Genomic DNA, 27,957 nt, shown 5'->3' on the forward strand with positions numbered 1-27,957 from the left:
TTTAAAGAATAAAGTTTATGCTACTCCGCCCGGAACATTACAAGCGTTGCGTTCGTGATTTGTGTTCCAAAAGTTCTCCCCCTCGAATACAAAATTGACGTGTTCGAGGATTTTTCGAAATTTCTAAATTTAATACCCTAAAAGCTCTCTGTATATTTCTCGTTGGGCCACTCTGTATATGCGTAATCAGTACCTATACTAGGCTTTGTTTATTAATTAATAAATAAACAATGATATAGACATGGTTACTTGCGATAATAAAGATTTATCTTTCAGATTGATTGTAATATCTGTACGTGAGTGTAGGTATTACAGCATCTCTCAGGGGACACGGTACTGCCCACAATGCTCTCTACATCAATGAGACGAAAGGGCAGTAGGGAAAAGTAATTGAGAAATGAACGTGTTAGTTACATTTCATGCATGAAAAATGTTTTGAGTAGGAATAGAATTTATTTAAAAAAAACAGTATTTAATGCTACAAAAATGTCATTCACAGTCCACCAGCTTACAAATACCATTGCTAACTGTTTCCAGTTAAGAGTCATTTTGATTTTTATTTCCATATTGTTTAAATCTTAATTTTTGGCCAATTTTCTTTGCCCCTCAAAATTTAAATTTTCTACTTGCGCATTAGTTGTAGCGCATACAGCGACATCTCTCGGTTCCCTTTTGTCACAGCGTATTGGACAATCCGTAGCAGCCGGATAGTTTCATAACGTAAGTACCTGACAAATAAACGAAATTATGCCAAAAATAGGATTAGTCGCGACGTAATTAATAATTATCTAGATTTATAATACTAAGTAGGTAAACACTTGTATTTACAGTTGAATAATTTCATTTGTGAGGCTCGTATAGACGATAATACTATGTGAATTTTCTACTGCGTTTCATGCAGCTAGTGCGAACATAGTGATTTTTGAAAAGTTGTCGCACCATTTTCGTGAAGGTTCTGTAGGATTTACATAGTACATGTAAAATTTCGTATTGTGCAAAAGATTGAACTAAATCCGTGCAGTTTTTCAATTCAAAAATTGATTTCGAAAATAAAATTGTAGCACAAATTTTGTATTTCACTACGTGGAATGGCCCAATCACAAAGTTCGTTATTTTGACCAATAGCGGCGTTCGTTATTTCTACCAATCAAAACCATGCAAATCACTATCGGGTCGAATCGAGTTATTACAGAAAGCGTCTCCCAGCATTGTGGTTCTAGTTGATTGCTAGTGAAAATTGTGTTTTGATTGTGGTTGAAAGGTAAATTCTGATTCTTTTACTAGAAAATAAGGGTTTATGTAATGACGTAACATAAAGTGGTGTTAGCAAGAATTGCATTTAGCCGCGGTGAAATTTTCGTTTTATCTTAAATGATGGAAAGTGTATCAACTCCGCCATGATTGTTTCTGTATTTCCCGGTTTTTTTTTATATGCTCGTGTGTTTCAGGTGAAACGAAATGGCTCGTACCAAGCAGACTGCCCGTAAATCTACCGGAGGTAAAGCACCTCGCAAACAGCTAGCGACGAAAGCGGCCCGCAAATCGGCACCCTCAACTGGCGGAGTTAAGAAACCGCATCGTTACCGTCCGGGTACCGTGGCCCTTCGTGAAATTCGTCGCTACCAAAAGTCGACTGAATTGCTCATTCGTAAATTGCCGTTCCAGCGCTTGGTCAGAGAAATTGCGCAAGATTTCAAAACCGATTTACGTTTCCAATCTGCTGCCATTGGTGCCCTTCAGGTATGTAATCTATTAAGCAAATAATGAGTTCTTTGGATTTTTAACTATTTAACCAAATCAGTGTGATTGAGAAATTAGTTTGTAACGCTTCTTTGTTCTGCAGGAAGCCAGCGAGGCGTACTTGGTCGGCCTATTCGAAGACACGAATCTCTGCGCCATTCACGCGAAGCGTGTCACAATTATGCCGAAAGATATTCAGTTGGCTCGCCGAATTCGTGGTGAACGAGCTTAAATTGTTTTATTATGTAAATTTTCGCAACATATATTTATGTTTTTCCTTAATTTCTTTATTAATGTAATTTATCAATATTAGTGTTCATTATTCTGTAAGGTGTAGTATGTAGAATTATATTTTAAGTGTTTCGTACGAAGTTTAAAAGGTAAGTCATTTGAAAATTTAGACATCGGTTAAGTCTGTAGTAAAATGTATTAGTTAACTGAATTTTTTTTTATATGTAACGTCTTTCTTCATAAACAATAAATGAGTTTTCCTTATACTTGTGGTGCTGTATATTCCCAAAGTTTGTAGTGAACTTGTAGTCCTCCAATTTTCGGAAGTGGTCACATGACAATTCCATCTCAAGATTTTATTAAGCTGCAGAGCAAAGTGATATCAGTATTTATAGGGGAGTCAATTGTGTATTTCTGTTAAATCCCCATAGGCATTGTTTAAATACTACTAAAGTATTTAAACAATGCCATAGGGTAATAACAAGGTCATGCTCTGTCTTAGATCCCGTTTAGAGAGGTTTATTGATTATTGAAGGACAATCTTCAAATGAGAATTTGCAAATAATTTTTGTTAATAACCAATTCTGCGATGCTGTAATCGCCCCTATCTTAAGCTTCTCTGGGTAGGCGCCAGAGAACAAGCAGTAGTATGTGTATTGTTTTGCTACCTACTAGCCTTCTATAGATAACTTAAATCTCGAGAATATGATTTTTGAGAACTGTTTTGTTGACCAGAACCAACTCTCCTACTTTCAATCTTATTGGGTGATGACACTAATCACGGATCGAAAGGGTTGCCTATGTGGGCTCAGAATCCGAGGCAAGTGTAGTAAATGGAAAACTGTCATCTCCACAAAATTTATGTTTCCTTTTCAAGTAATTTTTTGGAACGTATCTCCTAAAAGAAACATTTTGCATTTGTGGTCGATTTTAAAAGAAATGTAATTTTGCTCCACTCTATACCATCCCTTTGTAAGTCATTAGTAGTTCAAATTTGTATCTGTAGTTCAAATTGAGCAACTACTATAATAAACATAACCTCAATTTGAGATTTTTTGAAATTAATTTTAATGGATAAGCGGCAGTACGAATAAGTTACAGTTTACAGTAACCCAGTGAGATGTTTATTAAACTTAAAGTGCCTAGTCTAGTTAGCAAAAAATGCAATGTATTTCAATACACTTGTACCATTTTGTTAGCAGGTTCCTCTATTGACCAAATAGCGTTGCTAAGCTACATACCGACAGACTGCCAAATTACAAAACCGTCAACTAAAATCAAAGATAATGTCTACAAACTCGGGTGACGAGAAGGTTGTTGAAGCGAGAAAGCTTTGCTACAACTTGCAAAGCGAAGATAAACGTGTTCGGAAACTAGCACTGATCGAGTTGCGAAACTATCTGTTGACTAACGAATTCAGTGATCTAGAGATGCAGTCGGTTTTCAACGAGACGCATATTTATACTCTCAAAGCTTTTAGGGATAAAACCGAAGCTGTACGCAGTGAGGCGATTAAGTTTATGCAATTTTTTGTTATTGACAAGTTGCCAAAGAATGACTATTATTTGACGTACCTTTTCCCTGTGTTTGTTGAACGAATCGGTACGGTAGAGTTGGTCGAGGAATCCGAGGAGATTCGCTTGGAACTACTGCAATTTGTGAGAGAGATCATTGTCAAGTACTCGAATACAGTACAATTGAAACCTTTTTTAAATGATTGTGTTAGTATTTTGTGTGAGACGGTTAAAGATAAACATCCGGCTGTAAAGGATGCGAGTTGTAAGTGCATCACGCAATTGGCGGACGCCTTACCTCGTGATTTTCACATGCAAGCTGAAAGTCTTGTTAAACCGGTACTTACCGCTTTTACGTACCAACGTTTCAAAATTCGACTTGAAGCGGTGAAATGCATGGGAGACATTGTAATGCACAGTCCGTACAAGGCACTTGAAGAAGCCGCTGGGCCAATGGCGGAAAGATTATTCGATCAGATTCCGGCGGTAAGGCAGATGGTGGCTCAGGTCGCTTCACGTTGGTTGCTGAACTATCGTGATCGTTACTCCTACTTCCATAAGTTGCTGCCCTTAATTCTAACTGGGTAGGTATTAGATTTAGGAAATTGTAATCCATTGTAATTGGTGCTTGTAGGTTAAATGACGAAATTCCCGAAACCAGAGAGAAAGCATCTGCATTGTGGCAAACTATCGGCTTACAATATGAAAGAGAAAATGAGAGCGATCTGAAAGATCAGATGGATTACTTGACTACACTTCCGAAATATTATCCGGAGAATTGTTGGTTTTTTTTATCAAGGGGGAAACCACTTGCTACAAATGTGTACATGTACTGCCCTTTCCACTTTTTAAATTTAGGGATGCTCATTTGGAGACCAAAGTTTGATGTTCTTTATGAAAAACTACAACAGAGTCCTTAGGGCTGAACGTTTTGACGAAAAATGTAGGACCGAGGGGTCTGGTGACAAAGCTGGGCAGTATTCGATTTTGTAAATACTTTTTAGTATTCAAATCCTTTAAAGTATTCAAATACTTTGTAATTAAATACTTTTATGGAAGCAGTATTTGTATTTGTAACTCAAATACTTTCACAAATATTTAGTATTGGAATACTTCGCAAGGTATTTGAATACTTAACCTTCCTTTTTTTTACCAAAAATCGACTACTCCACAATTTCTCGGGAAAACACTTTTTCTTATTAATTTTGGTGCGTAGAATCCAAAACAATTCGTACTTTTTCGATCAGACTTCTCAATCAAAAGTTATAGACTAGAAACCCATTTCGAAAGAAAATTCAAAGGGCTGTAACTTTTGAACTAGTAGCCCAATCTTGGAACTGTTTGAAATTATGGATTCTACAGGCCACATTCTATAAGAACATTTTTTTCCGGATCGATCTGAGACAATTTTTTTTTCGGGGCCCAAAAAAGGCAGTGTTTTACCTTCCTTTTTTTACCAAAAATCGACTGCACCAAAATTTCTCGGGAAAACACTTTTTCTTATTAATTTTGGTGCGTAGAATCCAAAACAATTCGAACTTTTTCGATCAGACTTCTCAATCAAAAGTTATAGACTAGAAACCAATTTCGAAAGAAAATTCAAAGGGCTGTAACTTTTGAACTAGTAGCCCAATCTTCAAACTGTTTGAAATTATGGATTCTACAGGCCACATTCTATAGGAAAATTTTTTTTCCGGGTCGATCTGAGACAATTTTTTTTGCGGGCCTCAAAAACCTTCCTTTTTTAATTTTTAATTTAATTTTGTAATTTTTAGTGACGTTGGTTTCAAGAGGAACACTTCTTTTAGTTTCTCTAGAAAAAAAATGAGTTAGTTTTTGTCCCCTCTTATTTCAACTCATTCTTCATTTAAGTGAAGCCTAGAATTTTTTTGGAGTTTCCCTAGAATCTTCTGAGAATTTTCTTAGGGCTATTTGATTTAGAATTTAAAATGAAGGACGGAAAGGGGGTTAATTACATTTTCTTCTTTTAATTTTTCTCAGGGCAAGACTGGGTTCAGATACAACAACTTTTTTACTAAACATCTGACCAAATTAAACTTTAAACATTACAATTAAATTTCAATTACATGTTTCCTGCGCTTTAAACTTATCATTCAAACTAAATGCAAGAAAATCAATTAATGAATTAAACAATTACTGACTAAATTTACAATAAATTAAAAAATAATATTTGAAATAAAGTTGCCCAGATCCTATGAAATAATTTGTATGATTTTACATACAGGATGTCCCAGCTGCTATTTCCAATACTTCAACCGAAATATTTTAATAACACATATTTTGTTATCACTACAGGGTGGCCCTCTCTCATCTTCGGCATTGTTTCAACCTGGAGAAACTACACCGCCGGTAGTTTACACAACAATATATATTTGGTATTGTTGATCATGAAAAAACTTATAGCAAAAATGCTGTATACACATCTTACTGTGAATGGTTTCCCCCTCGTTTTTATATTACGTTCGTTTGCTTAGAGTGAACAATGATTTTGTAGTAATACGTCCAAATTTGGGATGCCGCGCTTTAGTTCAACGTTGCGTTTGTAATATTGCGCCCGCATTGGCACGAGAATTAAGCAGTTGGCAGGGAGACGTGAGGGTTCGTTGCAGTCAGCTGTTATGCGCGGTCGCCTTTCACGCCGAAGAATACCTAACGCAACATTTGCAAGATCTACTGCCTGCGATGTACACGGCTGCACGTGACGAAGATCAACGGGTTGTCGTTAATGTAAGTACTTCTGCCAGTGGCAAGGGGGGTGTGACACTTCCAAAATCTTGTACAGCTCTTAAAGTACAGCAATTAATACGTCTCGGCATTGTAATTCTGGGTGTAAAATAGAAAATTGTATCATGGAATTGTTCTCTGGGTGGTAACTTGAGCTCGATTAAACACAAAACTAACCATTTACTAATGAAACAAATTTATTCGGCATAAAGCAATCAAATAAGCTGAAAGAAAAACAGGCCCTCAGGGCCAAAAACAAATACCACGCAACAAGCGATGGACAGAACAAATTAATTAAGAGAAACAATTAATAATCGAAAATCTGCGGTTGTGCCTGCGATTTTCAACAAACCACACTAACGCAAAACGGCAGATGATATTGCGTCGAAACTTCACTTCTCGACTTTAATTATTGCACTCAAATCTCGAAAATAAATTATTTCATCCTTCCCTTTCAGATCGTATACCTTAATTATTATGTTGTTTTTCTTCTGTTATTTCTCCATGCTTTTCATTTTATCTTCTATGAACTTTATTCTCTCTGTCATTTTATTGTTTTCATCTTTTAATTTTTTGGTCTACCTGTATAGCCTTCACCTCGGCCATTAACTCCTTAATCATTCCACTTATTTTTCGTACCCTCTGATTTGTTTGGCCCCCTCTTTTTTAGATTCGCTTTTCTCGTCAGAATCTTCCCATCTTTTTCTTTTACTCTCTTCCGTAGACGACTCCTCCGCTTTATCAGCTTCAGGGGTTCTTGGCGGCATTCCAGATCGCTTACAAAGACGAAACGTCGCATGTTCATTTTGGTTTCTTTCGAATATCTTCGGAACTGGTCGGAATTTCCGAATTTTTAAAACATATCGCGCATTCAATTGGTATACCGATCATGGCCAATCGGCGTTTCACCAACAAATTTGGTGCTTAAGCATCGCTCAGGTTTCTTTTTTCCATTTCTAATAACGGGCGATCAAAAATGAGTGCCCTTTGATTTCCCATGTAAACAAAAACTCGAAATCTGACTCGACAGCAACTCATTTTTGGACGCATAGTAATTGGTTTGTACGATATAGTAATTTTGCTCAGTTGTACATACTTTTCAAAGTGTCCCACTCATCAGACAGTAGGTTTGCTAACTCTCAGTAAAGGTACTGCAAGCGGGCGAGTTGATTGGATTATTCGTGCCGGTTGAAACATGGTGTAAGCTCATACTCCCCGCGATTGAAGATGGGCCACACTATGGTCAATTAGCAGTTTTATCGTCACTAATTAAAGGCACCCCTTGTCAATACATCAAGTTACATTTGGAGGACATTTGTAAGCTGTTGGCCGAAGATAGTATTTGCCAAAGTCGAAAGGTAAGCTTGATCAGTACAGGGAACATTAAACAATTCGCCAATTTCAGTGCAAATATCAATTACAGTTAGTCAAATGTGTGCGTACAATTCTATCAAAATGCAATCAGGAGAAAAAGGAGTTGGGCGAATACATATTTCGAATTATTGTTACAGTAGTTGCTCTGCGTGACTCTCAAAATCAATATTTGTTTGACCTCTCTCTCTTGGAGGATCTACAAAACGCATTCGGATTTCTTTCGGTCACGAGCGTATGGAGCGAGTACTCTCCCAATTTGCTTAAAAAAATTAATGTAGATCCGAAATCGTGGACGTCGATTACAGTTGAACGATGCATCTTCGAAAGCTTTCTCTTGGAATCGGGTATGTCGGCGGGACTCTTAACATTAACTCACTTACGTTAATTGCAGGGGAGGCGTTCGGTGAAAACCTGCAAGAGACTGGAGATATTTTGGAGAAAGCGCTTGATACAGATGCAGATCCAGAATCGCGTTTAAAAACGTTTATAGCACTATCCACAGCTCTGGAGTGCAAAGATAAAATATTTAAAAACGCTACAGATTTGGATGCATTTCTCCAAAAGCTATTAGTGCAAGTGCTTGTACCTACACTAGTCTGGCATGCCGGTTTAACAGCCGAAGCAATGAGAACAATGGCCGTAGCATGCGTGTGCAGTGTTTTAAATCCTGGAGTTCAAGTTGACCTCTTCCCACAAGCCGCAACCATTGCACCATTTCTCGAGAAGCTGACACCGCTCCTATTGTCGCTGACTGAGGATAGCTCAAGCAGAAGTCGCCAGTTGGCCATTGAAGCTCTCACTCTAATTAAACTCATCGCCAGTAAAAGAAAATGCTGGGACACGGACGCCTTACTTAAAGTTTATCCTGGTGGCGCCCTCCTGCTATGGGAAATTGCAACAGGTTTTAATCCTTTGTATTTCTAGAACTTTTGAAACGACTAGACGACCCGACCGACACCGTGAGAATAACCGCAGTAAAGGCGATTGCGATTATCTTTAAGGAACCTCCCTCCGAATTCACTAAGAGCAATTATAACGGTCACCACGAGCATCTTATCGATACTTTAGTTACACATTTTGATGACGACGACGACGATTTACAATCACATCTTGCAGGTCTGCCACTACTTGCCGGTACGTTATATTCCAATGCAATATTTCCAGATTGTCTAAAAGTGATAGCAGGCGTGGCTTCCAAGACTACTTTATTGGATAAGTTTAATAAGCATAAGAAATTGACAAGAAATAGCGCAAAATTGGAGGATTTATTTAGGGAGTTTATTTCTATTGCTTAATCTATATTTTTATTTTTTTTAAATAAAACAGTTTCTACTTTTTTCAGTCATAAGTTGTTTTTGCTTTACCAGTCGAAGAAAAGTTTTGATTTGGCTCGATGGACCAATTTAATACCGACTCATTGAAGCTTTAGTACTTGCACGGTTTCCTAAAATATATTTTTCAGTATATGCAACATCACTTATGAGCGCATTTTTTGTTCTCAAAAAGGAGCTTATACGTTCAACAGTCGGTCATTTGAGCGCCTGTTAAGGTTTTTATAATCGATTAAGAGCTCAGTAACACAGCGCAGTGCATGTTTTTGTAACCTGTAGGATTCCATTAGACAGCGCACGTTGATAGCATGACGCGAGGTGGCCTGAACTGACTCTTCTGTCGGTGGTACGACACAGTGGTCGAGACACAGTTTTCGGCGTCAGATGTGTCATATGTTTCCACATTCTTCAGTTCAGTGTTTGAAATCTTGTATCAGTTTTTTCCTTTTTTTAAATGAAAAAATGGCAGAACAGAGGTTGATAGAGACGGTAATGAAACACACTGAGCTTTAGAACATGTGGAAGATTTGGCAGGTTCAGACTTAGAGGAGGTTGAGGGCAGCGACATGAATTTCGCCATAGATGAAGAAGTGGGCCCCTTGGACGACGTTGCTCCCCCCCCCCCTCCAAACGACCCAGACTTTGTGTGATGACCGAGTTGAGGTAAAATGAACCCATCAAGCGGGGCACGAGGTATAATATCAAAGGAACCTATACCTATCTGACAAATTTCCTGAAAAACGGAAAATTGTCCGTAGAGGTACTCTGAGAATAATCAAGGAATATGTACTATAATTGTTTAAATAACAATGGTACTATTATGTATGCTTATACACATATATTAGGACTACCCTGTACATACTTATTCAATAAAATATTTATACAGCACTTGATTCATTTTTCTAAATACCTAGTGATCTTCAAGCAATCGGGAATCTCCTGCATTCAAATTCCATGTTCAAATGTACTTTAATTTTGTGTATTATTTATGTTATACAATTAATAATGATTTATATTTTTTAATAATAATTTTATTTATTTATGTTGAAACCCTTAAAAAAACTGGAACGAATCGAAAATTACTGTAGTCACAGAACCGGTTTCGGAAACCTTAGAAAATAATTTTACCTAAGTAGTGCGGAACCGGAACTGATATTTCATATGGGTTCCAACCCCTGGCCCTTTCCCAAGCGTTTTTATTTTTTTTTGCAGAAATATGTATATTACCTTTATTGACTTTCCAGAAATTTACAGGCTCGTCTAATTTCGAAGGACCGACAGATTTGAAAGTTATATATTAAACGCTTCCCTAGGAATCTTTGGAAAGCATTCTACGGAATTCCCGGATCTTGATAGTGATAACCATAAAATATAAAGACTGATCTGATCCGTCTAGGCATTTTCTAAAGTTTTCCATGTAGGAATTCCAAAATGGTCTAGAAAACTTTGAAACTATAAGGCAACTGGCAACGCTGTGGTGAGTTTATGAACGCCTCCGGTAGCGGCGGTTAAGAAGCATTACTGTGTGCGAATGCGCCCACCAAACTTAACCTAAAAATGTTTGAATTTTGTTAATGTTTGTTTGATCCCTTCATTCATAATTTTAGCGAAGCAATGGATGCAACTTTAAAGACTTTTGTAACTATTAATAATATCAACGAGTCTCTAGAACCATCTGTTTACAGATAATTCCCAACGAGCTGTGCAGACGGGCGGGTATCGTCGGTACATGGGTGCGAGTGAACGAATTGGGAGTTTTTCCTTCACAACACATCAAGACAACCAATAGTGATTCCGTTAGCCTCTACGGTCCAAGCGATGCGTCCGTATTCAACGTTCGGCAACAAGTAGTCTTATTCGAGCCCATACTCCGAAAACTTGTCAACGAAGCTAACGGGATCTTTTTAAGCGTTCAAGAGCTAATGGGTAGCAATGTGCCGGACTATAAAAGCGAATTATTGAAATTGAGCCGTCAGTATCGCTCGATCATCCGCGCGTGTCTGGAGAATTTACAGGAGGAAACTGTTCGTGCCAAAGCGACGTATAAGGAAGAACTGCAGAATTATATCACCATTTTTTACTCGGTAGAGTGCATTTGGCACCTTTGCGAAATTCTCTTTGTCGAGAATATTCCAGGTCTGTCAACTATGGATGGGTGATACTTGTTTAACGTGAGATTGTAGGCGGAATTGTCCTTCCCCATCTTCTGGAGTGGGTGAGGTTTCATTTTCCCAAGTACGAGCGTAACGCCGCAAGTTTATTAAGGGAAGACGTGATTGGCGCCGAGCTACAACCTTGTTATTGGGAAACTGTCATCGGATCTCTGATGCAAGGCAGAATTGAGCTTGTTCAGGCGTTACTAGAAGTTCACAGTTCGGCGGACGGGAAACCATTCCAATTGGCCATTCAAACACTAAGGACGATGCCACTTTATAATGTAAGGGGGAAATTACCAGCTTTTCACATTGTCTCATTTTCATCTCCCGCTTTCCGCAATCTCCTCCCTTTTTTTTTTTAAATATTTGTACCTACTAATCTGTTCCATTTTACACATTTTACACCATGTCAACAAAACACACTTAAACTTTTCCCCCTCTCCAACTGTTCTGACACCCCATTTTTTCGAAAACCAAACTGTTCCTCACATATTCCGTCCTTTATTTTGTCAATTTCCGGTTTAACACCCTTAACGGTAAGTGAATGGTTCTCTGGCCTCCACATTACATGATGGGGTATACCTACCGACTTTAATTGTACTTAATTAAATTAATGATTACACAAAACAAAAGAAAGTATCATGTAAGAGGCGCCTTCAGCCAATGGCAAGGAGTTGAAGAATTTGTAATAATAATAATAGAATACTTTTTTAATTTGTAGATTTATGGTGGTATCTCTGTAAGTGAATTTAACTTAAAGTGGAAGCACTGGGTGTTAGATACTCAGTCGAAAATTGAAGCTAAAATGTTTTCATCAGAGCGTCATTTGAATCTCGTCATGAGGGTAAGGGCAGATTGAGAGTTTTCTTGTATACTAGTACGGTTGTAGTTGGCGGTAGGCGACGAAGTAGCATGGGGCGAGATGCAGACTCACCGTGAGCCGTGGTACGCTTTTCTGGCAGCTTCCCTCTTCTTTAAGGAGCCAACAGTAAAAGCTTTCGAACTCGGCCAGTTTGCACGGCAGTGTATAGCAAAAGTGGGAGGAGCCGTGAAAATGCGCCATTTGGATCAAGTTTTGCTGGCATCTATGGAATTGGATATTATTCAGGTGGGTAAGACATGTCCATGAAAAAAAAAGTTTGCGATAAAGGCAAAATCATTCTACATGTAAATGTGGACTCGGCTGTTGGGGATTTTAAAAGTGACCCTTAATAATAAATTACCACCTTACATTGCATAAGCAAAGGTGACATTTTGAATTTTTTAACACACTGGTCGTTGTCCATTAATCACGCCCCCCCCCCCCTGGTGATACTTGGTGAGGTTTAAAACCAATGAATAAAATTCTTTATTCATTGTTTAAAACTAACCCCTCCACCCATCCAAAATCACGTGTACTTTTTTTAGTACATTATAAGGTAAATTTTCAGAATATCTATACATATATGCAGACAGAGATTAACGATCCGATTGTTTTTGACTGGCGTTTCACAAACGATGATTCAGGTTAATCTCTGATTAAAAACATTAGAATGGAAAACATCTGAGCGTATAATCAAAGGTGCCTAACATTCTAATATTTTTAATCATTGATTAACCTTAATCATCGCTTGTGAAACCGGGCAATAGTGTTTTAGGGAAAAAATAAAAACATGGGATTGTCTTACTACACCCTCTGTCCCCTTTGTGACATTTCCTCACAATTCCTGATTTTTTCCGCCCACCCCCCCCTTTAGAGTGTCACGTGATTAATGGATGACCTCTTTCTATGGTTACTTTCTTGTGTGTGTTTGTGTGTCAGTCACGAAGTTGTGCGCGGCATTCCTAGAGAACACCCGTAGATTGGTACTAACGGCCATATTTCATGGCTCTCCAGGTCGCCGGATTTAAATCCGTAGATTTTTTAAGGATATAGTTTACAGTAGTTCTCCAGATTTGCAGCATCTAAAAACCAGTATAGAAAATTTAAATCATATTGATGGCCGGACGTTAAGATCAGTAAAAAGTAATTTGTTTTTCACATTCATTCTCGAGATAGCAATAGTAGGAAAATATAATAAAATGGACACACTATAATAGCCTGGACTATAAGCCGGGCGGGTGAGCGCATGTGCTTTCTTATTGGTGGTGCGATCTTCCAGAAATTTTAATTCCACTTCTATGTATTAAAAACAAACTAATTGTTTATGTAAAACATGTGTGTGGGGGAGGGGGGGGGGGTAGGATGTCAAATGTGAATATCTCTAAAATGCATTATTATTATTACAACGTAGTATCAGAAGACTTCGCTCACCAAAGAAAATTATACATGTGGACGAAGCGCATCCGTCGGTGGGGCCAAAACTCAAGTATGAATATCTAGAAAACGGAATATTCGAAGAGAAAAAATAATAGTGGTCTTTGAAATGCACCAATCGATAAAAAACTAAAGGTTTTTGTTAATTTTTGGTGAAAGACACATGGTGGCGTAAAAGGAGTGACGTCATAACCAATGATATACCGTTTCAGTCCCCACTCTAAAATGGTCTATTTCCTTGCAATTATTAATGAAAATTTTTATTAAGGCGTCTCTGCAGTGAATTAAGATTTCGATCTTGCGCCTAGACAGAAAAATTTGTAGGCAACTAACTATACAAATTATTGATGTTTCCAATGTGGATTCTAAAACGCTGCAGGCTATAGGTGCTATTCATTCATAACAAAGCAATTAGTACCTAAGTAAATGAATTAAAATACCTCTTTTCTTTCTTTTGTAATTTGTTGAGCTGGATTTATTTTGAAATGACTACATTAGTCATAGACAAATACCATTACCGTTACCTAGAAGTATTCAGGCTTCCATTAATCATTTAAATCTGAAAATTTACTTGCCAACATAGTTTTTTATGATCTGTCGAAACAAAATATTATCATGATTTTTCCACTACCGGTTCTACCGGATGTCTATAGCAACTTTCTTATTTTAAATAAAACACCCTGTATTTTATTACATTTTCGGAATCTACATGAAAATCTACGTCGTTTGATACCACATTTCGCTATACCCAGCATCAAACGTTTTCAAGTAATTCAAGATTTTTCAAAATTCAAAAATTAACAGTACTGACTTGATTCTACGTGACAATGATTTAAATTTTGATCGCCCTTTTACAGGGTGTTTTAAAACTAATGGTCAACTTTAACATGCAGATATACATGCTTTATTTTTTTGCACTTTCAAATGTCGAAAAAAATTCTATAGCAATTTAGTATTACGTTCCGTTTACCTATCTGTTATGCTTTCCGTTATATTTTAGATTTTCTAAAATTGTGACTCTTATGCATAATTTTCTTAGAAAGCTTTGAAATATCGTTAGAAGACTTGTCAGACCTTTTTATAGCTATAGTTGATAGTGATGGTAGATGAATAATAAGTTAAATAAAGAAAACATAATAAACAGAAACAGGTAATAATAACAAACGACAATATAAAAGAACCAACATCAATTGAGGTTTTGTTCTACGTGGCCACCGTTTTTTTCAATACATAATAGGATCTTCCGATTAATTCCGTTGGTAGTCGTCTCTCTAATCCATTCCATCAAAAGCTCTTCCAGTTCTTCACGAAAAGCAACTGGTGTGAAGTAAATGTTGTCTTTATATGACCCCACACAAAAAACCCCAAGGCGTTATATCTGATAAGTTCTAGGAGGCCAACGCCACGGACATCTGGCTCCTATCTTCAAAAAATGTTCGTCAAAGATATACAGTGTCGTATGTATAAGCATCATGGATAGAATGAGCCCGCGCTCCGTCATGTTGAAACCAGTTGTTTTTAGCGCATTTTTGCAAAAAATTTTTTTTGTAAAAAGTAGCTTTTAATCTCACTTTGGCTGGCTGGCTGGCTGGCTGGCAGCAAATGTGGGCGCGTAGAAGAACTCTTGTAGAAAGGCAACGGGTGTACGTGTATCTACAGGGCCGTGTAAATTTGTCAACCTTAGGGACATGGCTACATGATGTGGGGTTGGCGACATCTGGGCGTCATCCTCGAGCGTAGTATACTAACGTGAAGGTTTTTCAGTTTTTTTCCTATCTTCTACTACAGTTTTGGTCCGATTCTTTTGAAATTGGTGTCGTCGGAAAGATGTTGTAAACGCGCACAACTCCTGCGTGGCGGAATTTTGTTTTTTGTCATAGGGGCGAAATTAACGACCTTTTGCGAGGCGGCGCGCGCGTCTTCGAGAAGTAGTCAGGCGCCTTTTACCTTCCGTTGCGAACTCACGCGGTTTAACGTTTCGTGAATCTCGAATCGCTGTCTCTCTTTCTCGTGTCGCCAATAGAAGTGAATTGCGAGTGAACGGGACGTCGGAAGTGGGTACCGTAAAAGAGAATGTGGTAGCCCGCGACACGATCTCCTGATGGTGGAGTCAAATCTTCAATCGCAAATTGCGGGTGAACGGGACGTCGGAAGGGGGTACCGTCAAAGGAAATGTGGTAGCCCCCGACACGATCTTCCTGATGGTGGAGTCAAATCTTCAATCGCGAATTGCGGGTGAACGGGACGTCGGAAGGGGGTACCGTCAAAGGAAATGTGGTAGCCCCCGACCCGATCTTCCTGATGGTGGAGTCAAATCTTCAAACGCGAATTGCGGGTGAACGGGACGTCGGAAGGAGGTACCGTCAAAGGGAATGTGGTAGCCCCGGACACGATCTTCCTGATGGTGGAGTCAAATCTTCAAACGCGAATTGCGGGTGAACGGGACGTCGGAAGTGGGTACCGTAAAAGGGAATGTGGTAGCCCGTGACACGATCTCACTGATGGTGGTGTCAAATCTTCAATCGCGAATTGCGGGCGAACGGGACGTCGGAAGGGGGTACCGTCAAAGGAAATGTGGTAGCCCCCGACACGATCTTCCTGATGGGGGAGTCAAATCTTCAAACGCGAATTGCGGGTGAACCGAACGTCGGAAGTGGGTACCGTCAAAGGGAATGTGGTAGCCCCCGACACGATCTTCCTGATGGTGGAGTCAAATCTTTAAAAGCGAATTGCGGGTGCACGAGGAAAGGGGGAAGCGGTTAGTGAATGTAGTAGCCTTCGACAAGATCTGTTATTGATGGTTGAATCGAAAGTGGCTAATAGAATACTGATCTGCCACACAAAAATGCGCTGAAGTCCCTTCGATCTCAAACGAGGACTTTGATAATTTTCTTCATGTAAATTCTCAAATGCTGGTAAAATAACATTTACTAACGCATTTATTTCAAGGCATCCTAAGAAAATTATGCATAACGGTCACAATTTTAGAAAATCTATAATAAAACGGAAAGCATAACAGAATGATATGTATAGGCAATGTAATACTAGATCAATGTAGATTTTTTTTGACATTTGACAGTGCAAAAAAATAAAGCATGTTTCGTTTGAAAAAATCAACTTTTTAAGGGTTGAAGTTAAATAAAGTTGACCATTCGTTTTAAAACACCCTGTAAAAGGGCGAACAAAATTTAAATCATTGTCACGCAGCAGCAAGTGAGTACTGCCGATTTTGGAATACTTTTTAAAATTGAAGTCAACGGAGTCATAGATACAGGACTCAATAGGATAACAGCCAAACATCAAAAATGTTCAAAATCTTGAATAACCTGAAATCCTTTGATGCTGCATATAGGGAAATTGGTATCAAACGGCGTAAATTTTCATGTAGATTTGGAAAATACAGGGTGTTCTATGTAAAAAAGAAGTTGATATCGACATGCGATAGAACCAGAAGTGAAAGATCATTCTTTCGATAGGTCAAGAAAAACTATGTCGGTGTACACATTGTCAGATTTAATTGATCAATGAAAGCCTGAATACTTTTAGGTATCGGGTTGCGTGACACGGCCTCTAATACTTGGTGTAATTACAGAAGTAGGTATCCACAAGAATCTTACCATTACAAACTTCTAATCAATGAAACCAGTAAACAAATACATTATTATCTAATTATAGGAAGGTGTTAATGATGCCGGACAAAGCCCAAGGCGGTGAATTCCATTGCAGATAATAATGAATAGCCCAATCTCTAAAGCTATTGTTAGAAAAATGAATAGGATTAATTCGCAATTGCCAGTTAATGACAATTTCGCCGGCGGGTGTATGGTGTAATTTAAGTTGCCTAACTGTGCTTTCAATTTGTGAAATACTTCATGTCATCAAAACATTTTCCCCAATTTTTGTTGTTAATTTAAGGGCTGAAAAAGATATATCTATGTACAATCATACAATTTTGTTAGCTGGTTGTAAATCGCCAAAACCCATGTCTGTATGTTTTATAGAGGCGTCGTTATCTTAAAGACAAGCTTTATCAATTGTACTAGTTATTTCCAAAATTATGGCAAACTTCAAAATTTGGTTTACGCACAATCATTCTGTTGGTTAATAGCTACAATATTTGACGTCGGCCCTTTTTTTAAATGCGATTATAAAATCAAAATCTTAAAGAAATGATTCGCTGTTTTGCGGATAGTTCAACATTCACTGCAGAGCCGCCTTAAATTAGGGCGCTAAACATTTTTTACCCTTGCTAAACTACTTACAGAAACACAACCCTCTTCTGTATGCTAGGGCAAGCTTATGTTTTGCCGGCCCGTGTGGCGCAAGTTCAGTTAAAGCTGATCTGTTGGTGCTAAGGGTCTCTGGTTCGAATCCGGGTTCGGGGATAGATATTTGTAAATGTATAGTGGGTTAGGCTGGTAGAGCAATATATGGTAGAGCAGCCTTGGCTGAAACCCCGCCCACTCAAACATAAAGCAAAAATAAAAATATAAATTTAGTGCAACTACCAGTTTGTTTTTAGTTTATGCTGCTACATAAGCTATTTTAGTGGAAAAAATGTGCAAAAACTGCGTATTTATTATTTCACTAGCTTCCCCTTCAACGGTGAAAATCGATTTAGTATCTTCTTCTGTAAAAGACTGCCAGTCTCCAGTGTAGAATTACCTTTGCTTAATTTTATTTAATTTTCTGACATGTTTGGCACAGGTGATAAAAGAAATACAACAAATGTCCGAAAATGGATGGTTTGTCAGTCATTTAGTCGATCTTCTTTATCATGCCGGTCGTCTTGAGGGGTTATATAGTGATGAAACCAAAGTGTAAGGATTATCCGGCACAGGACATTGGTAATATCTGGCAATTTTAGGATTGGCAGTCGTCTACGCGAATCTTTCCTACTAGACTATGGCACATTGCTCATGGGCCACCATTCACTGTGGCAAGTGGGCTTGAATTATCTGGATCACTGCCCGACAGAAGGACTGTCAACAATCGAGCTTTTACTACCCGCACTGCCCTTGAAATCTGAGGCACGCACGCAAAAAATAATACGCGAGGCTCACAAGCGAGATATGCCACAAATTGGTTGGTAAAAATGATGCTCGTCTAGTAACTAACTGGCCAATTTCAGTACAAAGCATTTGTAAAGTACACACAATGGATTCCATATCGAAAGGACGTTTGGGAAATGCTCTGACTTGGGGGTTAAAATCGCAAGACGGCGGATTTACCTCACTTATTGCGGATAAATTTTTGCGCAAATACAAAGAAACGGGAGTATTGCTGAATGAAGATTTGCTCGACAATTTAGGTTCCTCGATGCTCATTAGCGATCGGCTCATATTTCTAGGTAAATACTTCGAATTTCACAAAGAATATCGGCTAAAGAATTACAAGGAAGCGGCAAATATACTCATTTCTTTGCTCGCATCGAAACTTACACCGAGATAGTAAGTGATCAACTGTAGAAATGCACATTCATCATTCTTGTTTTAGCTTTTGGGACACATTACTATGCGACGCAATAAATTTGTTGGAAAATAACGTTATGGTCATCTCATCTACGGATACTTACACATTACTCCATAGTCTAGAAGAAAAATGTGAACTTCCCGAGCTGAAGGATAAAATCGATTTGATTCGATTAGGTGCTGCGAGAAATCTGTCTCGTGCCCTTTTATATGAAATGCAATTGGATAAAAAATACACCTGAGTACTATTCTTTTTTAAATAAAAATAAAACAAATAATTACATTCTTTTTAACAAATAAATATTACGCTTCAACATGTATGAGATCCGGTATCACGTCCAATTGCTCAACGTTGTACTTGTAAATTTTGTAGTCGTTGTAAGTAAAACGCGCTTGTAAGTGATGATCATTTAATACTAACGGTAACCAAAATTGTGAATCCGGCCACATATTATGATAGGGAATGTTTTCGAACTCGAACCATTGGGGTCTCATCTCGTCGCTTTCCTTTAAATCGCCTTCCACCTGACTAGCGCTAAAAATATATACAATCCTTCTGTGAACGTCATCATCGTAAGTAACAACGCCCATGTAATGTAAATGCTGTTTCTCCACCACTAAATTGCTTTCTTCGAATAATTCGCGAATTGCACCTTCCGATATGGTTTCGTTCTCTTCCAGTTTTCCTCCAAAACCGTTCCATTTTTGTTGACCGAACCCGCGTTTCTTGTATCCCAGCAGCACGTGGTTTTGGGTTTTTATGAAAATCAGCGTGTAGTGTGTGGTGTGCATTTCGTGTTACACCTGAAAAAAAATTGAGTTTGTATTCTTTGGTATTGATTTATTAAACTTAACGATTCCAAAGTGTCATTTGCATAAAGGTGTGATAGGTGATATTTTGCCACTAACATGCTTGATTTTAGTTTAATATACAGTGCGAGTGTAAGTCGGGAAATATCACAATCAAACGTTCAAAAAAAAAAAGGAAGGTTATACACTGCCTTTTTTTGAGGCCCGCAAAAAAAATTGTCTCAGATCGACCCGGAAAAAAAAAATTTCTTATAGAATGTGGCCTGATGTAGAATCCATAATTTCAAACAGTTCCAAGATTGGGCTACTAGTTCAAAAGTTACAGCCCTTTGAATTTTCTTTCGAAATTGGTTTCTAGTCTATAACATTTTATTGAGAAGTCTGATAGAAAAAGTACGAATGGTTTTGGATTCTACGCACCAAAATTAATAAGAAAAAGTGTTTTCCCGAGAAATTTTGGTGCAGTCGATCTTTGGTAAAAAAGGAAGGTTATACACTGCCTTTTTTTGAGGCCCTCAAAAAAAATTGTCTCAGATCGACCCGGAGAAAAATTTTTCTTAAAGAATGTGTCCTGTAGAATCCATAATTTCAAACAGATCCAAGATTGGGCTACTAGTTCAAAAGTTACAGCCCTTTGAATTTTCTTTCGAAATTGGTTTCTAGTCTATAACTTTTTATTGAGAAGACTGATCGAAAAAGTACGAATGGTTTTGGATTCTACGCACCAAAATTAATAAGAAAAAGTGTTTTCCCGAGAAATTTTGGGGCAGTGGATTTTTGGTCAAAAAGGAAGGTTATACCATTGGTTATACACTGCCTTTTTTTGAGTCCCTCAAAAAAAATTGTCTCAGATCGACCCGGAAAAAATTTTTCTTAAAGAATGTGGCCTGTAGAATCCATAATTTCAAACAGTTCCAAGATTGGGCTACTAGTTCAAAAGTTACAGCCCTTTGAATTTTCTTTCGAAATTGGTTTCTAGTCTATAACTTTTTATTGAGAAGTGTGATCGAAAAAGTACGAATGGTTTTGGATTCTACGCACCAAAATTAATAAGAAAAAGTGTTTTCCCGAGAAATTTTGGGGCAGTGGATTTTTGGTCAAAAAGGAAGGTTATACCATTGGTTATACCTACACTGCCTTTTTTTGAGTCCCTCAAAAAAAATTGTCTCAGATCGACCCGGAAAAAAATTTTTCTTAAAGAATGTGGCCTGTAGAATCCATAATTTCAAACAGTTCCAAGATTGGGCTACTAGTTCAAAAGTTACAGCCCTTTTAATTTTCTTTCGAAATTGGTTTCTAGTCTATAACTTTTGATTGAGAAGTCTGATCGAAAAAGTACGAATTGTTTTGGATTCTACGCACCAAAATTAATAAGAAAAGTGTTTTCCCGAGAAATTTTGGTGTAGTCGATTTTTGGTAAAAAAGGAAGGTTATACACTGCCTTTTTTTGAGCCCCGAAAAAAAATTGTCTCAGATCGACCCGCAAAAAAAATTTTCTTATAGAATGTGGCCTGTAGAATCCATAATTTCAAACAGTTCCAAGATTGGGCTACTAGTTCAAAAGTTACAGCCCTTTGAATTTTCTTTCGAAATTGGTTTCTAGTCTATAACTTTTGATTGAGAAGTATGATCGAAAAAGTACGAATTGTTTTGGATTCTACGCACCAAAGTTAATACGTAATTATGTATAGTTGACTTGGAAAGCATTTTTATTAAAAATTAGGCAATTTTTATACGGAATGGGATTAAGGGTTGGTATTATTTTTTCCACACAAAAAAGTTGTTTATTGACTTTTGTTTGCATGCAAATGAAGAAGCGTATTCCACACTCATCCTTCTTCCATTTGCGCTTTTGGTCAAGGCATTTGCTTGACGAATGACCAGATTGAAGACAAATAAAATCAGTGATCGAGTACATAAACATATGTATTTAAATTCGTCGATTGGGTTGGTACCATGCCAGCGAACTCAATTACGCATCGGATCTCTTTTTTTAAAGCCAAAATTTGCATAAAAACTAGAAATGCATGTTTTCTATTGGTTTAAAAGGTACGATAGACTGGGTCATTGCGTTGGTTCCGCTTTCAATTTTGTATAAATAGCTGAACGCATGCTAGCCGAAAGAGACGTTTTGTGCGTGTAAAGGTGTAAAGGTACCTCGTACACGAATTTACTAGTCGAGAGAGGCGCTTATTTTGTGAAAGTGTGCACATCTTCGTACCAGCAAATTTACATTGTTAGGAAAAGGACACGTAGGGTCTTTGAAATTGTGTACTGCCGCGTGTAGTTTATGAGTGCATATAAAAATCGGCAAGAATCGTACAACATTCGAATTATTCTTTTCGCTTCTAAACGCTATGTACGTAGCATTGCATGGCGTGTAGCGACTTATTTAAATTACAAACGATGGTAATACTCGCCGTGGTACTAACAAACAAATAGCGCGTCGGTCATGTAAATTGAACAATCACATAATCGCTACGGTAGAGTGGTGATTTCGTTCTCGAAATACGGGAAAAATTAGTGTCTGTGAAATAGTATATTTCATTACCAGTCCAGAAAGGAAGATTTTCCCGTGGGCGCATGACGTTTCCCGTGTGAGGCGAAGCCGAACACGGGAAGTCATGCAAACACGGGAAAAGCCTTTCTGGACGTGTAATGAACGATATTTTTCATTATACCTCTCCGAAAATAACGGAGAATAATTATTTACATTGAAGTCCAAATCCAATTTGACAACAAATTCTGTTGCTTGTCTTATGACCCTTAAACCCCCATTATCTTCAACACATCATCAATAGTCGAGCGAATTGTATCGTCTCCCCTGCATCTTGCTCCAAATTTCCGAATACTAAAATAACCTTAGTAAGTAATCACCATTTTATCTCTGCAGCTTCATTCAAAAATTGCTCCCTTGTTATACAGAACTTTTGATTTTTTTGGGATGTAGCGGACGGTCTGACGCTTCAAAAAGCCGGTTTTGCACAATTTGCTAGCGTTTTCATTTTCTTTTACCGTAAGAATGTTCTTAATCATTGAAAACCTACTCCATAACGTACTCTTTTCACGATTACTTCAATGCACCATGCAGCATTTTTCATACTCCTTTTCGCATCTCTCTTTTGATTTCGCTGGTAATAGTTGGGAACTGGTTTCTGCAGCTTCCCGTAATATATTAGCGGGAATTTCGACTTCACCAAAATCCATTTTTAACACAAATGTAAAAAATCGGTTGACATATATGTCAAAGTCAATCCGCGGTAGGTATGCATGGGATAGGGATAGCTATGGCAAACTTGATTATTCGTAGCGCACGGGAAAAAGTTTTCCAGTGCGCTCGCACGGGAAAACCCTACTTTCGGTGCGCTTGGGATACATGAAAAGACAGTACTTTCGGAGAGGTATAATGAAAAGGAATTTACCAACGTTGTGCAAATATTCCACAGTAAAATTTATCGACGCTGACGGGGGAAAAAAATATAAGCGGGTGGCTCCCATAGTGATGACGTAATAAAGGAAAATTGTAGTGCATTGCATCGATATTTCAAGTTTAAGTCAAGTGGACTTGTGGTATGCGTTCTAAACCATCGCGAAAATTATTTACAAACTTTTTTCGATCTTTCACCTGGTGAGGGTGGTTGTTAATATTTAGGGACTACGAAGACCAGTTGTTTGGATCTGGGATCAGCTCCAACGTTGAAGCACCTGGCACCCGTTGGCCCGTTGTATTAAGTTGCCTTACACGTCTGCAGGGAGCAGTGCGCCTGTGGAGATTTCTTTCGCCTATACTCGTGGGACTCATATACACAAAGAAAAACAATAAGACAACAAACTACTCCCGGAGCACCTAGTACTGGAAAGCCAGGCGACAGGAACCAGGGGCATCTAGGCAACCTGATCTCCCATCTGCTTAAACAGGGCGACCTAGGAGCTCTAAGCAAGCAGACAACGCACCTACCGAGAGTGCACTGAAAACTGGGACGCAAAAGCGACACCGCTGTGTTGGGGCGAAACTTCCATTCGTCGAAGCGAAGAACCTCCCAAAACCAGTAAGCGACACGCCAGAATCCCCGGGGCTCAAATAGAACCGGAGAAGATCCTGAAAAGGGTCGAAATCTAAAATGTTGCAGACAAGAAAGAGGACCCCAAGGGACAAACTTTGATTGTGCTTATGGACACTTATAACTATCGACCCTATGTGAACTTCACCAGGGTGACGTTCAACCTCTCCTCCAAGACGACGGTGGAGGCAGAGGAGGTGACAAGCATAGAATGCGAAAGGGTCACAGCGATTGAGTGGCCCTCAAACAACTGTGCCAACCACCACACTTCAGTAGATAATTCCGGTTTTATTATTTTACTTACCTATTGTAAAACTAGGACAAATTAATCTGCATCACCGTAGAGCGCCAGAGTGGTCCTCTGTGCACACATGACAAACATTATATTGATGTACTCCTGGTACAAGAACGTTGAGCCTACAACGGGCTAATACGAGGTTTGGGACTGTAAGGAGCGCGGAGGTCAATTGCAGATCGTGCATCTTAGATAGGAATAACGTTAAGTTACTACCACTATGGGAACTCTGTTGTATAGACGGTGACAGTAATACTGACAGTGGAGGTCATGGAATGAAACCTTCGCATGACCATCAAAGGTGCCTATGAGGCAAGCGGATGCAAAACGTGATTCGTGGAGGAGGTACTACGAAGAAATGGAACAAGTTCCAGAAGCTGCCCGATTCCAAAGAGCCTTACACAGAAGAACGGAGGGTAGAATCAGTTCCTTAAAGGAAATTGAGTAGGGTTATACAGACCTTAAAGCTTTTACTTCAATCAGATTTTCCGGGATCAAAGAACCTCGCTCAAAATGAGGCGGGTGAACCCTGTGAACCACACTGTCTACGTTACTAGGGGCAAGTTTGGCGCTGGGATACGAATCAATGGCGTGGAGGGACGTAGCAGCAGTATTGATACCGTAACCTGACTCATACGCCCACGCCAAGTCGTTCAGTAACCACCATTGTGACTATCAACAAGGAAAACCCTGTGAACTTGCTATCCACAGAGCAGTGAATGTAGCTGAGGCTGTAATGAGGTCACTTTAGGGTCGTTTTCAGACATAGAGGGGGATTTGACAAGACCACTTTAGTCTAAGAGCTAGTGGCGCATTTTCCAAATACCAGCAATAATAAAACTGTTTAAGATAATGTGCCACTAGTTCTCCTACTATATGGAAAGTTAAATTGTTTTACAAACGTTCCTATTATCCAACCAGGGACCGAGAAAATAAATTTTATTATTTGTTGTTATTACATTATTATTATTTAATAATCGTTTCACATGTGAATAAAGGTAACTGACACAACAAGCGACGTCGTACGAAAAGATCAAGTCTATGTACAGATTAAACGATTAGAGCAAAACTAAGTCCGCCGAATGTCACACAACAGAAAATGCTAGTAACATAAAGAATGACTTTTATTATCATCCGAACCGAATACAATCTCCTTCAATTCTGTCAGCTTTAAATTGTTGCATAACAAAGTACACATTTGACTGTCATTGTTAATGGGAATCCTATCAGAAAAGGCGCTGATTTATGGGTGCAATTTTTTATGGATTTCTGATCCACCGATGCTGTGGACGGTTGATTAATAGTATTTCAGTTCTTTCTAACAATGAGTACAGCAAGAGGGATGGTTATTAGCTTTAATTGTTAAGCCGTCCCTGTCATTGCTTTATTAAGCTTTTCACGGCAACAAGAATGTAGTTGAATGCTTACCTTCTCGATTTTTCCGAATGTTATCGGTGTCTTTTTCAATTGGTCAACGATTAACAATATGCCACATGGAAAAACAATAACCATTTTATAATAAATAAATAATACATTATTTCATTTAATTATCTATATTATTATGACACCCTTTTGGTTGTTTTTATCGATCACCATCATTCAATTCGCTCCTGGAAACCTCTCCTTCGGAAAATTCGCCGCGAGATTCTCTTTTGGAAGATGCCTCCGGAATATTCGGCTAGGAAACAATCACACTTTTTTCTCCCTTATAAGGGAAATTCCAAAGTTTCGTAAAATGTCTGTGAAGCTACAGTAAATTCGTTTTCCAAAAATTTCCCCATGAAACTCTCTAACTTAACAAAGAAATTACGTAAAAAAATAAATGTAAATTAAAAGCTACCATTACAGTACCCCCTTCTGTTTTTAAAAGCGAAAAATAAACACAATGGAGCCCTTTCTATAAAAAATTTGTTAAATAAGCCCTAAAAACCGTTATTCTTTGAGCACTCATTTGTTTCACTCGAAACAGTCGTATTTATAGTATTGTTCACTTTTAATAAGGTTACTGTCAATCCACGTATCGTGAACCTGAGATACCTTAATGTTTGTATATCATATTCATAAACGCCAGAAAGAAAATCAAAGTCTTCTGAAGCACACCACCGTTGGGTCGTAATTAACTGTAAATATTGCAATTTCTTGTTTCTGTAATTCAATCCCGTAATTAAAACGAATTAGAGCGCTCGAGTTTAGATGGAGCAATTTTCAGACAATTTAGTTCGTATCTGCTAAATTAACGAAAGTACGATTCGTAGTTGATGAAAGCTTCACCCCGAAAGATGTTTCGCTTGCGGTTGTCGGTTACGTCATGTATTTTGTTCACCCTCTACGTATTGACAAAAATTTGGAAAATTTTTTCAACACAATTACGGCGTGTTTTACATAATTGAGGTTAGTTCAACATTTCGGAGAGTGATATGATTAATGTACGTTCGCCAGCACGCTACGTTAAACCTATCCAAACAGCGTGTGATATATTAAAGTTGTGACAAGTATAAATCTTGTGGGAACGGCGAAATTTTAGTTGCTCCTGTCATTTTCTTAACCTCACATTGTTCTACGAGCCCGAAAATAACAATAATAAACACGGACTTGCACAAATATAAATTGCGGCGCAATTACTCAGCAAACCTAGAAACTTAATTACAGCTGACTACGATATTGGAGAGTATTGCAACGAGCTATCCAATAAAGGATTGGTCAGCGGAAAACCGTTTTAATCCGACTCCGTAATTAGACTATCGAGTGTGTGTTACCGACTAGAAGGAAACTCGTCCCTTTTGTCCGAAGGAAGACGGTGAGCTTTACTCCATAAAGGACCCCTTACAATTTTGCTTATGACGAGACGAAACCGATGCTTTGTAATTTCGTTTTTTTGCGCGCGAGAAAACTTTGAAACGAGAAAGGGAAAGTTCAGGTTTAATTTTGGAAGTTTACTCGTTTGTAATTTACTTACTAGGTAAAACGCCGAAATCAATGTTTTATTTAGACATTTAAAATATTGTGCGGTTTTGGAGTGAATATTTCTCCGAGAAATTACCTGAAATAAACTTTGGAATACAAATAATCACAATTAAGCATGAAAACTTTATCTGGATCGTTAAAAGGGTTCGAATAAACACACGATTTACATGAATTAACACAGACAACATTTATACTAAACACACAAATCAGATTCAATTCAATACTGCTACACCCAACTTTTTCGTTCTTCTACGAATCTTCCACTCGAACTCGACTGATTCCCTGACGTAAAGACTTTTACTTGAAGAACAATACGAAACTTAATGCAGAACGCAATTCTTCTAAGCGAAATTTTGCAAAAGGTCTCGTACTCACACCAACTTCAATATTTAACGTGCCTCTCCTACTTCCAAACTTCCTCCAATTAACGGAACGTATCAAAACTTTACGCCCTTATCTCACAATTTTCTACAAAAAAACACGCTTTTTTACCCGTTAAAATGCATTCTTATCGCTAATCAATTGCATAAACTTTTTAACAAAAGTATTCAAAGTGCCCACACATTAAAACAGAACTGTCGCATAAATGATTCAGCAAAATTGATAAAAATTGCCCTACATTAAACAATTCTAGGAAACAATCTTTTATAAGAAAAAAATAAACCACTTGGATACAACTAGAAACGCAATAATCGTTCCGTGTTTAAAAAACCTACGAAACTAATTAAATAATTTGAAAAGGAAATTTGACTAACAATTAATGACCCGTCATTAATTCAAGTTTCTGAACCAAATATCAATGTCTACATTGAGGTTGTTTATATATTGGTGAATCGTAACTTGAAACGGCTAAGACATTGAAAAAGGGATTATTGAAAGGATAAATTACGCAATACGATTTTAAAATCTAGAGACGCTATACAGAGTCATCGAAAAAAGGTAGATCCGAAACATTAATAAGTAATGCTG

At 38.1% G+C, this 27,957-nt stretch overlaps 4 protein-coding genes across 7 annotated transcripts; 3 read left to right on the forward strand and 1 right to left on the reverse strand.

The window, feature by feature from the left end:
• Nucleotides 1–589: 589 nt before the first annotated feature.
• On the forward strand, nt 590–2,177 carry LOC116177986 (histone H3.3). 2 transcript variants are annotated; one of them, XM_031497193.1, is made up of 3 exons: nt 590–720; nt 1,449–1,740; nt 1,844–2,177. In XM_031497193.1, the coding sequence occupies exons 2-3, from the start codon at nt 1,459–1,461 to the stop codon at nt 1,970–1,972; spliced, it is 411 nt and encodes a 136-aa protein (XP_031353053.1). In that variant the 5' UTR covers nt 590–720; nt 1,449–1,458; the 3' UTR covers nt 1,973–2,177. The 2 variants fall into 2 exon arrangements, with proteins under 2 accessions (XP_031353053.1, XP_031353052.1); XM_031497192.1 differs by lacking the exon at nt 590–720 and adding an exon at nt 1,059–1,261.
• An 817-nt stretch (nt 2,178–2,994) lies between these two features.
• LOC116177987 (dynein assembly factor 5, axonemal) lies at nt 2,995–8,949 on the forward strand. 3 transcript variants are annotated; one of them, XM_031497196.1, is made up of 9 exons: nt 2,995–3,121; nt 3,174–4,069; nt 4,120–4,265; nt 6,001–6,233; nt 7,379–7,588; nt 7,636–7,948; nt 7,996–8,472; nt 8,529–8,720; nt 8,769–8,949. In XM_031497196.1, the coding sequence occupies exons 2-9, from the start codon at nt 3,258–3,260 to the stop codon at nt 8,897–8,899; spliced, it is 2,514 nt and encodes an 837-aa protein (XP_031353056.1). In that variant the 5' UTR covers nt 2,995–3,121; nt 3,174–3,257; the 3' UTR covers nt 8,900–8,949. The 3 variants fall into 3 exon arrangements, with proteins under 3 accessions (XP_031353056.1, XP_031353055.1, XP_031353057.1); XM_031497197.1 differs by having other exon boundaries at nt 2,997–3,121; nt 3,171–4,069; XM_031497195.1 differs by having other exon boundaries at nt 2,995–4,069.
• A 1,496-nt stretch (nt 8,950–10,445) lies between these two features.
• LOC116178721 (nuclear pore complex protein Nup85-like) lies at nt 10,446–19,136 on the forward strand. Its single transcript, XM_031498298.1, has 9 exons — nt 10,446–10,573; nt 10,621–11,071; nt 11,119–11,372; nt 11,813–11,935; nt 11,981–12,199; nt 18,095–18,207; nt 18,255–18,472; nt 18,519–18,837; nt 18,884–19,136. The coding sequence occupies exons 1-9, from the start codon at nt 10,550–10,552 to the stop codon at nt 19,098–19,100; spliced, it is 1,938 nt and encodes a 645-aa protein (XP_031354158.1). The 5' UTR covers nt 10,446–10,549; the 3' UTR covers nt 19,101–19,136.
• Nucleotides 19,098–19,683, reverse strand: LOC116178722 (7,8-dihydro-8-oxoguanine triphosphatase-like). The gene has a single exon (XM_031498300.1). It carries the CDS (start codon nt 19,648–19,650, stop codon nt 19,162–19,164), a length of 489 nt encoding a protein of 162 aa, XP_031354160.1. The 5' UTR covers nt 19,651–19,683; the 3' UTR covers nt 19,098–19,161.
• Nucleotides 19,684–27,957: the final 8,274 nt, after the last annotated feature.

Source organism: Photinus pyralis, unplaced genomic scaffold (genome assembly GCF_008802855.1).
Source record: "Photinus pyralis isolate 1611_PpyrPB1 unplaced genomic scaffold, Ppyr1.3 Ppyr1.4_LG8, whole genome shotgun sequence".
NCBI classification, from domain to species: domain Eukaryota; kingdom Metazoa; phylum Arthropoda; class Insecta; order Coleoptera; family Lampyridae; genus Photinus; species Photinus pyralis.

Coding starts and splice junctions, on each gene's coding strand:
- LOC116177986 (XM_031497193.1), top strand. CDS start 1,459: ATGGCTCGTACCAAGCAGACTGCCCGTAAATCTACCGGAGGTAAAGCA. Junction 1,741..1,843: donor CTGCCATTGGTGCCCTTCAG/GTATGTAATCTA, acceptor TTTGTTCTGCAG/GAAGCCAGCGAGGCGTACTT.
- LOC116177987 (XM_031497195.1), top strand. CDS start 3,258: ATGTCTACAAACTCGGGTGACGAGAAGGTTGTTGAAGCGAGAAAGCTT. Junction 8,473..8,528: donor CTTACTTAAAGTTTATCCTG/GTGGCGCCCTCC, acceptor TTGTATTTCTAG/AACTTTTGAAACGACTAGAC. Junction 8,721..8,768: donor TTTACAATCACATCTTGCAG/GTCTGCCACTAC, acceptor CAATATTTCCAG/ATTGTCTAAAAGTGATAGCA.
- LOC116178721 (XM_031498298.1), top strand. CDS start 10,550: ATGGATGCAACTTTAAAGACTTTT. Junction 18,208..18,254: donor TATAGTGATGAAACCAAAGT/GTAAGGATTATC, acceptor TGGCAATTTTAG/GATTGGCAGTCGTCTACGCG. Junction 18,473..18,518: donor GCGAGATATGCCACAAATTG/GTTGGTAAAAAT, acceptor GGCCAATTTCAG/TACAAAGCATTTGTAAAGTA.
- LOC116178722 (XM_031498300.1), bottom strand. CDS start 19,650: ATGCACACCACACACTACACGCTGATTTTCATAAAAACCCAAAACCAC.